The 9,843-nt window shown below is 48.9% G+C and overlaps 1 protein-coding gene across 1 annotated transcript; it reads right to left on the minus strand.

Moving 5' to 3' along the window:
- Window positions 1–3,029: 3,029 nt before the first annotated feature.
- RTN4RL1 (reticulon 4 receptor-like 1) lies at window positions 3,030–9,535 on the minus strand. Its single transcript, XM_006891097.1, has 2 exons — window positions 9,391–9,535; window positions 3,030–4,330 (listed from the first exon to the last, which is right to left on the minus strand). Exons 1-2 carry the CDS (start codon window positions 9,533–9,535, stop codon window positions 3,030–3,032), a joined length of 1,446 nt encoding a protein of 481 aa, XP_006891159.1.
- Window positions 9,536–9,843: the final 308 nt, after the last annotated feature.

The following is a 9,843-nucleotide window of genomic DNA, read 5'->3' on the forward strand; positions in this document are numbered from 1 at the left end:
GAGGAGAGAGAAGGAAAAGAGAGTTTCCTTCTTGAGAGTCTAGGACAAATGCTGAGCAAAGATGGCAGAGAAGTTGATTCACAACAGACCCCAAAAGGGGAAGACCTCCCTACCTGGAAGGGCAGGATCCATGTGTCCCTGCTCCAGACAACCTGGGATCAGTGCTAGGCCCAGAGCATAGAAAGGCCTTTGCTTATCTGATCTGTCCACTTGCTCTTATGTTCTGAGCAGTGGTGTCACCACGCTGTATAGCACATGACCCGCTGAGTGACAAGTGATGTCATCCGCAGGAGAGCTGCCTTTATTCCCTCTTGGAGGAGGGAGCTACTAAAAATATACCTGGTGTCCTGGGCCACACCGCTTCGCCTAATAGCAGCCGGCAGCAGAGACTGTGCTGTGCTTGACAGAAGCGGATCATTTATAAAACATTAGCATTTCTTGTACTGACATTTCACTTCCATATTACAGGACTTACTGAGCCTTTTTTTAAAAAAAAAAATTTAATAAAGTGCTTATACTCTTGATTTTCCCACTGAGGGCTTTGCTGTCTAGAGTTGGAAATGAAATCAACAACATAACAGCTTTGGCGGGTTCTAAGGGACAGCCGGGCTCCTGGCATTGGCCTGGGTAAGAGCAGGTAAGCCGATGGAGGACAACTGCAGACCAGAGATTATTTGTCCTGCCATCACCGAACTCCCTTTAGTGAGATTTCAAGCCCTGTAGCAAGGCGGATTTTTCTTCAAAGCACAGCTCTCTCCTCTCTGCTTGATAGTTCCAGCCTTTAGCCATGGCCTCCAGCTCTTTGTCCACATCTACCTCAGTGTCTTGGAAACCCCAGGCCCCAAGAGCTGGCTGCTCTCTTTTAGCCAACCCCCTAGTCGGTCCCCTTCGGAACCTCTCGCTCAGCAACTGCTGCTGAGCTTCTGGGAACTGGCCAGGAACAATCTAGAACCAGCCTTCTATTGAGAGAGGCTCAGAGATGATGCTTCCTGGGTGCAGCAAGAGTATGGAAATCATGTTCTCTCTGTGTGTGTGTGTGTGTGTGTGTGTGTGTGTGAGACAGAGAGAGAGAGAGAGAGAGAGAGAGTCACCGTGCCCCTGCCCCATACGGCTCCTCCCACCAACAAACACATCATGTTCCCAAAGCTGTGCCCAGCCAGGCCCACCCGCCAGGCCCGCCCACCACCCCGAACTCTCAGGATCTGCCACCCCTTCAGGAATGTGGGGTTAGGAAATGAAAAACAGTGTTCGTGTCCAAGAGAATATTTTTTTATTATGCTTTTCTCTCTCTTAATTGGATTCAGCATTTCTTGCTCCTCTCACAAATCCACTGTGGTAGGGAATTTGGGTTTGTGCAATGCACACAGGAGACAGTGCCCCACGGGAGGCCTGGCCACTGGCAGGGCCCACGGGGACTGGACCTCTTTGTTGGGTTTGCCTGCTCCAGCTCCTGGGCTACTCCTGAGTCTCACCCCCTGAGCTTTGCCCTTCCCCAGGCATCTCCAAAGGGCCAGAGGGGCTAGGACCTCTACCAGGCAGAAGTACTGGGATAGGTCTTGAACTGCCCTCTTAGGTCCTCTTTTATCAAGGTCACCCAATGCTTCCTTTCCTGTCACCCCACATGGGACTTTTGCTGGGATGCCCATCAAAGTGCCTCAAGGAAAAAGTTCACCAACTGAGTCATGCTGAAAACCTGGGCTCATCCCAGGGTCTCCCTGGACATTCTGGACCATCGCTGGCATAGTGCTGCGCTGACGACACTGTCCAATCAGTTGGACTAACACTGGAACGCTGCCACGCCTGCCAGCTTAAACCACCCAAAGTCCCTTCCTCCCCTTCTCAATCCAGCCTGTCTCCAAGGCCCGGCTCCCTCACATCCAAGCTGCTCCCTGCTCCTCATCCTGCTGCCAGCAGTGACTGCAGTAGGGGTGATGGGATGTGCCAGGGCGACAGACAGGCCTGTGTTGCATATAAAAACAAAGTGATGTTCTAGATATCTAATATTGGTCCCCTGATGTGCTGCCTCCCCTTCTCCCAAGCCCTCCCCACTGACACCTTGCCCCAGGCCTCTGGCAAGCCAAGGGCACAAGGGGGACTTTGTTCCCGGGTTAAGGATTCTAGACAAAAATTCTATCACTTTTTTTTCTTGCTAGAAATCACCAATACAATCCTTAGTTCAGCAGATATAGTTTTCCATATAGTTTATAAACATGTAAGACATACAGTTTGATAACGGAGTTGGGGGAAAGGGCAAGGGAACCTGTGCATTTGTATATATATATATATATATATATAGCGTGTGTGTGTGTGTGTGTGTGTGTATACGTATATAAGTGGACATAGGTATAAAACTGCACCTTCTGTGGGAACCTTGTTGTACCTGATGAAGTTCTACTTTTCAGCCTCTGGTGGTCTTTCCTTTGGTAATTGGTTCTTGGATCCCAGCAGTTGAGCCTGGGGCTGCTGGGGTTGCCTGAGACATCAGGAATTACAGGTATTACCCCCAGGGGAGGGGAGGAAGGTGGACTGCAGTTGGATTCAGGGCAGGTTGGCTGAGTGAGCCCAGGTAAGAATAAAGGTGCTCACATGCTCCCAAACTGCCTGGTGGTCAGCCTCAGGGATGAGCCTCCTCTTTCTCTTCCAAGTCTTGCCTCCTCCAGGAACGATGGGGGGGTGCCCCTTCAGATCCCCCCAGATGATCAGGATTCCTCTGAGCCCCACTCCTGAGGGTCATCTGCCTCAGATTGAAGATTAAGCTTGGGTGTTTTTTACGGCTTTGCTGGAGTGGATGCTGTCCAGGGAGGTTGGCGGGGGCTGGCTGGGGCAGCTGGGTGATGTGTGCTAACCCCCTCCTGCTTCAGGCTGTACACTTTGGGTTTATAATCCACTGGGCAGGGCCCAGGCAGTGGCCTCTCCCAGCCTTTTTTTCCTGAAACTCAGCAGCTCCTCCCTGTGTTTACAAAAAAGAAGAAAAGAAATTCTGTTCCTTGCTGGACAGATGACATTGCCAGGTGCTGGTGCCTGGGTCCTCAGCGCAGAGTGACTGCCAGCCCCAGTATCCAGGCCAGGAGCGAGGCCCCCAAGGACACAGCCGAGGAGGCCTGCTGCACCCCACTGGGCGCACGGATGGGGGTCCTGCGGGCACACTTGCCCTTCCTCTTGGGCCTTGTGGTGGGCAGCAGGTCAAAGCTGAACTTGTGCTGGTAGTCAGGGGCATAGTCCTGCAGCTCGTGGGCCTGTTTGCCAACGCTGGCCTTCGAGATCTGGTTGCGATTCCTGTGGCTGGTACAGTTCTTGCCTGGCTTCCTGGAGCTGGACCTCGAGCCAGGCAGATGGCCCTTGTCCCGGGGCAAGTGATGCTCCTTGCGGGCAGCCCTGTCCGTGGTGGTGAGCGTGTGCGACTTGATCTGATGCGGGGACACTGGCCCCGTGCAGTTCCGGAAGTCCTCAGCTCTCAGCAGCTTCAGGTCCTGGCCTTGTCGCAGCTCGGGGGACACGCAGGGGACAGCAGAGCTGGAGCCTCGGAACCTCCGCAGCCATTCCCACAGGGACCTCGCCCGGCAGCTGCAATCCCAGGGGTTCCCATTGAGGCGGAGGAACTCCAGGGCCCCCAAGGGTGCCAGGCATTCTCCCTGCAGCTCGGAGAGGCTGTTGTTGAAAAGGAAGAGGGTGGTCAGCCTGTGGAGGTCATGGAAGGCCTTGTGGTGTACCCACTGCAGCTGGTTCTCATGCAGCAGCAGGCGGTCCAGGTTGACCAGGCCCCGGAATGTGTCCTGGCCCAAGCTCCACAGCTTGTTGCCATGGAGGAACAGGTGACTGAGGTTGACCAGGTCCACAAAGATGTCATCTTGGAGGTACTCGATGTGGTTGTCCTGCAGGTAGAGGTACTGCAGGCTGTGCAGGCCGCCAAAGATGCCCACGGGCAGGGCGCTGAGCCCACATTTGTAGAGGTAGAGGGCATGAAGTTTCACCAGGCCCTGGAAGGTCTCTGGTGCCAGCATCCGCAACTGCCGGTTATCACCAAGGTCCAGCTCCTCCAGGTGCACAAAGCCCTCAAAGGTGTTGGGGTCGATGAAGGTGATGTTGTTGGAGTAGATCCACAGGGTGACCATGGCGGGGCTGAAGTGGCCCTGCTGGAGGAGGGTGATGCGGTTGTTCTGCAGGAAGATGCGCTCACTGTCCTCCGGGATGCCCTCGGGGATGGCGGCAAAGTTGTGCGCCTGGCAGCTGACCGTCATGGGCGAGGGGTAGCACACACAGTCCCTCGGACAGCCGCCACCCAGGGGCAGCTCCCCGGCCAGCAGCAGCAGCAGCAGCTCCACACAGCAGCCTGGTGGGGAGAGAGAGCACAACCTGGTCAAAGTAGAGGCAGTGGTCAGGCGACTTGTGGGGTGGAGAAGGGCAAGTGACTCTCCTGGGCCAGCTAGAACTTTGTCCTTATCTGCTGTGCTCAGTGGCATCCTAAGGGCTGAGTCCCTGAGTGCAGGAAGAGAGGTGTCAGGGCTCAGACCAGGACCCTCTAGGACTAGATTCTTCCCCTCACTCCATGGAACCTATCTCCAAAATAGAAAAACTAGTTGTTGGGGCCTTGCTTCCAAGGTAACCAAGAAAAGGAGACTACACAGGTCATGCCTAAAAGGGCTGCAGTCACATGCCCACTGCGTGCCCAAAGACAAGGCATTTAAGAAGTTTATCTACTGTATCTAAAATATAGTAGAGGCGGCCACCATTGGGGACATTTCTGATGTGAGTGTCTTTGACACAGACGAGCTTCCCAAGTTCTTGTGTGAAACTGCTCTATACTATGAGCTGTACCATGCACAGCAAGGTGGTGAGCAAGCTTCTGGGGAAGCCAGAAGGACTGGCCTCTCCCTCCACCTTCAGCTGTAGATCCCCAGGTTCTGTCCCATGACCTCCACCAAAGCCCATGGGAGGATTTGATTGCCTAAAAGCTGCAGGAAAAAAAGCTAAAAGAAAATAAAATGGAGATTATACTTAAAAAAAAAAGTACCAACAAAACTAAAACTCATCGTTGTCATGTTGATCCCAAGCCGTGGCAACTCGATGTGAGTTAGAGTAGAACTTGCCTTAGGGGGTGTTTTTGGTTGTAATTTTACTAGTGGCACAAACAGCTAAGTGCCTGTTTGTTAGCTAAATGGTTGGAGGTTCAAACTCAGTAATGCCTCGGAGGAAAGACCTGGCTGCTTCCACAAAGATCCCAGCCCAGACAGCCTTTTGAGTTCTGTATGTAACTGAACTGAGTCGTGTCAGGGGACTTAAAGGCTTGTACGCAGCCACCTAAGACACAGTGGAATTGCTGGGCCAAATGGTATTTCTATTTCCAACTTTTTGAGAAAGCTCCATACTGTCTTCTATAGTGGTTGTACCATTTTACACTCCCACCAACAATGAATAAGAGTTCCAGTTTCTCCACAACCTCACCAGCACTTGATGTTTCCTATTCTGTTGAATTTTGCTATTCTGACTGGGGTGAGGTGATATCTCATAGTTGTTTGATTTGTATCTCTCTTAGAGCTAGGGATTTTGAACATTTCTTCATGTGTTTGTTCACCATCTGAATGTCTTCTTTGGTGACATGTCTGTTCATATCCTGTGTTCATTTTGCAACTGGGTTGTTTATCTTTATCTTGTTGTGATGAAGAACTCAAAGTATTGATGGAAGAAGTTCATGCTTCACTGAAGGCATTGGCAAAAAATAAGTTCCCAGGAATTGATGGGATATCAAATGACATATTGTTTCAACAAACAGATGCAGCCTTGGATGTGCTCACTAGTCTATGCCAAGAAATGTGGAAGACAGCTACCTGGCCAACTGTCTGAAAGAGATACATATTTGTTCCCATGCCATAAAAGGTGATCCAACAGAATGTTGGAAATTATTAAACAATATTATTAATATCACAAGTAAGTAAAATCTTGCTGAAGATTATTTTTAAGTGGCTAGAGCACCAACAGGGAACAGCCAGAAATTCAAGCTGGTTTCAGAAGAAGCTGTGGTATGAGGGATATGACTGCTGATGTCAGATGGATCTTGGCTGAAAGCAGAGAATACTAGAAAGATGTTTAGCTTTGCTATTATGTGCCGTTGAGTTGCCTATGACTCATAGCGACCCTATGTACAACAGCTCTGAACCTTGCTCTATCCAGTGCCATCCTCATTGTCTCTGTCACACTTAAGCCCACTGTCCCAGTCACTGAGTCAATATATCTCATCTAGGATCTTTCTCTCTTGCACTGTCCCTCCACCCTTACAAGCATGATATCCCTCTCCAAGGACTGGTCCTTCCTTGCAAGAGGCCCAAAGTTGTCAGATGGAGCTTCAAAATCCTTGCCTCTAAGGAGCAGCCTGGCTTCACCCTCTCCAGGACAAACTTGTTTGTTCTCCTAGCAATCTCTGGCATATTCAATACTCATCTCCAGCACCACAGCCCAAGGACATTAAGGCTTGATGTTTACTTGTGTTTAACACGTTGCTGCAAATGACGGCAAATGTGTTTCTAAGCACGGCATCAATTTTAAAAGTGTGTGGCAACGGGTTAATCGGCTATGCAACAGCATTCAGCATTTGACTACATGAATCAATAACAAATTATGGATAACATTAAGAATAGGAATCCCAGAAGACTTAATTTTGCCCATGCAAAACCTACATACAAAACAACCATGAGATAATCATCTCACTGTAGCAACAATAGCACAGTTCAACAGGCCAGCAGAAAACAAATGCTAGTGAGGTAGTGGAAAAATTGGAACTCTGATGTACTGCTGGTGGGAATGTAAAATAGTAAGTAGAGCCACTATGGAGGTACTCTGGCACTTTCTCAAAAAGTTAAAAACAGAAATACCACTTGACCCAGCAATTCCACTATGGGAATATACCCTAAAGAAATCAGAGCCATGATTCAAACAGATGTATGCACACCCATGTTTATTGCTGCAATATTCACAATAGCAAAGCTATGGAAGCAACCCAAATACCCATCAATAAATGAATGGATAGAAAAACTATTGTATATTCATTCAATGGAATATTATACAGCACTGAAAAACAATGAACTAATAAAACATTACACAAGGGGGAGTCTGAAGGACATTATGTTAAGCGAAATATCCCAGTAACAAAATGAAAAATAATACTGCTATTATAAAATAGGAAAGACATGGGGAAGTTGGTGAAAGAATGAGAAGAGTGGATAGATAATGAACACTGCATTAGAACAGATGAGGGGAAGAAGTGTCCAAAGGGCATATATGAATTACGTTTGAGAAAAATCTGCAACAAGGAGTGCATTGTGGAGTGGGCTGGGGGAGGGGAAAAGAAAATACGCAACAATGAATTTAAAAAAAAAGAATTTTTAAAACCCCTATACATAGATCAAGAACCAGTTGTTCAAATAAGAGAACTATGCATGCATGGTTTAAAATGAGGAAAGGGGTGTAGTAGGGTTGTATCTTTTCTTCATACCTATTCACTCTGTATAATGAACAAATCATTCCAAAAACTGTTCCCTTTGAAGATTGTGGCATCCAGATTGGAGGAAACTCATCAACAACATACATTATGCAGATGGTGCAACCTTGCTTGCAAAAAGTGAAGAGAACTTGAAATATTTGCAGCAGATCAAAGACTATAACTTCAATACGCATTACAGCTCAACATAAAAAAAAACAAAACCAAAAAACAAACACACAACAAAACAAACCAAATCATCACCTCTGGGCCAATAGGCAAAACATTATAGGGAGAGAAAAGAATGAAGTTGTCAATGATGAAAGTGGAAATGAGAATCACAGAGAGGAAGTGGGAAGAGTGCTGTTATAAGGAGGGGATTATAATTAATATCATAAAACAAAATGTGTATGCATTGTTGAGTGCAAACCAATTTGCTCTGTAAACATTCATTCAAATCACAATAAAATTTAAAATCTTTTTTAAAAGCAATCATTTTCTTATGTTAGTTTTTATTTAATTCCGATCATCATGCAAACAAGGAAATGCAATCCACCCTTGAGGTGAAAATAAGGGGCAGCTTATTCTAAAGCTGGTGTGCATACGAATATGTGGTGTTGCTGATACTTTCAATCAATAAGATACAATGAGTTGTTCTACTCCTGCCTTTTTAAAAATTTCTTTCCATATTTCCCCCACTGTGGCTCCCCACTGGAAGCCCTGGGGTGTAGTCTGTGGAGAGTTGTGGTGTTAATTCAAAGGCGGAACCTCCCTAACAGATTCCCAGCCACCAACTGCTCTTCAGGAGGAAGATGTACAATCTTCTCCCATGTGATTTACAATCTCTGAAAACCTTCAGAGCATCAGTTATGAGTGTTTCAACAAGGAGAGCTTTGAAACTTGAGTATAAAGACTTGGTTAAAAATCCTGACCACACCCTTAGGGTCTTAGCCCCATCCCTAAGTCCCTTAGCTCTGCCTCAGAGCCGCTGAATTCCATACCCTCAAATCTTCCCAGCCTGCCCATCATGGGAGTCCCGAGCCATGAACCTTCTGTCTGGCACTTCTTCCTAGCTATGCCAGCTGTCATTAAATGCATTAACCCACAGTGGTGCAGGCTCATGCACTCACAAAGTCACTATCATACCGACTGCTGAGAAGTCTTTTTATGTAAATTACTCCCATTCAGCACACAAAGCATGCGTGGCACTGAAGCTCTCTAGAAACAAATCTCATTTACAATGTGTGTCCCATGTCTTCAAATAAGCAACATCCTCTCTGTGCCTCAGTTTCCTCATTTCTAAAATGCACGTAGAATAAGTTCGCCCTCACAGAGCTGTCCTGAGGATTAACTAGCAGACACTTGTGTGCAAACGGGTTGGTAGTGGCACCAGGGCCCTCGCCCTCTCATCAGCTCCCAGGCCATGGCTACAAACTAGGCCTTGCCTTGCGACAGTCCGACAGTCCAGAGCATTTCCTCTGCAGCTTCCCTCTAATTGGGCATTAATTAGGCATTCGTTAATGGATCCTTAAAATAATTTATTTTCGGATGTGTCCAGCCTGTGGTCGGATAATAGCCCTGTGCTCATTAACAGAGCAGCCTCATTATGGACGGTCGTCATTACCTGCCTTTTTCCAGGGTCGCAGCTGCCCCAGGAGGCCCTACAGGCGCGCCAGTGGGGGAGGAGGGCAGCTTCAGGCCTGCAGACCCCCACCCAGAGGGCCAGGCCGCCAGCTCATTCCTAACCCGTTTGGCTTCCTGCCCCTTGTCTTGCACTTGGCCAGTTGGGCCTCTTGGGAAAGCCCAGACGCCTGGGGCAGCTCACCCCGATCCTTTCTGCTGCCAGCTGCTCTCAGACTGTAAGACGAGAGTGCCATCCTGCCAGGCATGTCTGGGGCCAGGCCTGTGCCCAGGCTTGCCCTGGACTCCAGGCTGCCAGGTCACTGGGCCACCAGGCTGGGATTCCAGGCCTGCCAGTGCCCCAGCTGCCGCCCCAAGCTCCCGGCTCAGCAGGCTTTGCCACACTGCTACCCCCTCCTTGCTGGCAGCAAAGGCATCGGGCATCGTCGTAAATAAGTGACAGCTCCCAGCTGTTGGGAGTTATGGGCTCCCAGAGAGTGGCAGCTGCTTCCCGTCCCCCTGTAATCACCCAGCTTCAACCGAACGCTTGCAACACATAAAAATCATCGCACATAATTTGGTTTTCGCGTAATTGGGTTCGGTTGCGATTTCAGAGCAATTATGACCCTGGTGGCGGTAGTGGTGGTGGTGTCAGCAGCAGTGCAGCTTCAAAGACCCTTTCGAAGACAGGTCAGGCTCTGTGGCCTCGGTGGGGCTTCAGTCACCCCAGCCGCTAGGCAAGCCACTGCCCA

This window comes from Elephantulus edwardii, unplaced genomic scaffold, assembly GCF_000299155.1.
Source record: "Elephantulus edwardii isolate Elephantulus edwardi_28Jun2011 unplaced genomic scaffold, EleEdw1.0 scaffold00094, whole genome shotgun sequence".
NCBI classification, from domain to species: Eukaryota; Metazoa; Chordata; class Mammalia; order Macroscelidea; family Macroscelididae; genus Elephantulus; species Elephantulus edwardii.

Excerpts from the sequence above, each read along its gene's own strand:
- RTN4RL1 (XM_006891097.1), bottom strand. The coding sequence starts at position 9,535 with ATGCCCGATGCCTTTGCTGCCAGCAAGGAGGGGGTAGCAGTGTGGCAA. Across the intron at positions 4,331-9,390 it reads CTGGCAGCCTGGAGTCCAGG|GCTGCTGTGTGGAGCTGCTG; the intron begins GCAAGCCTGGGC and ends TCTCCCCACCAG.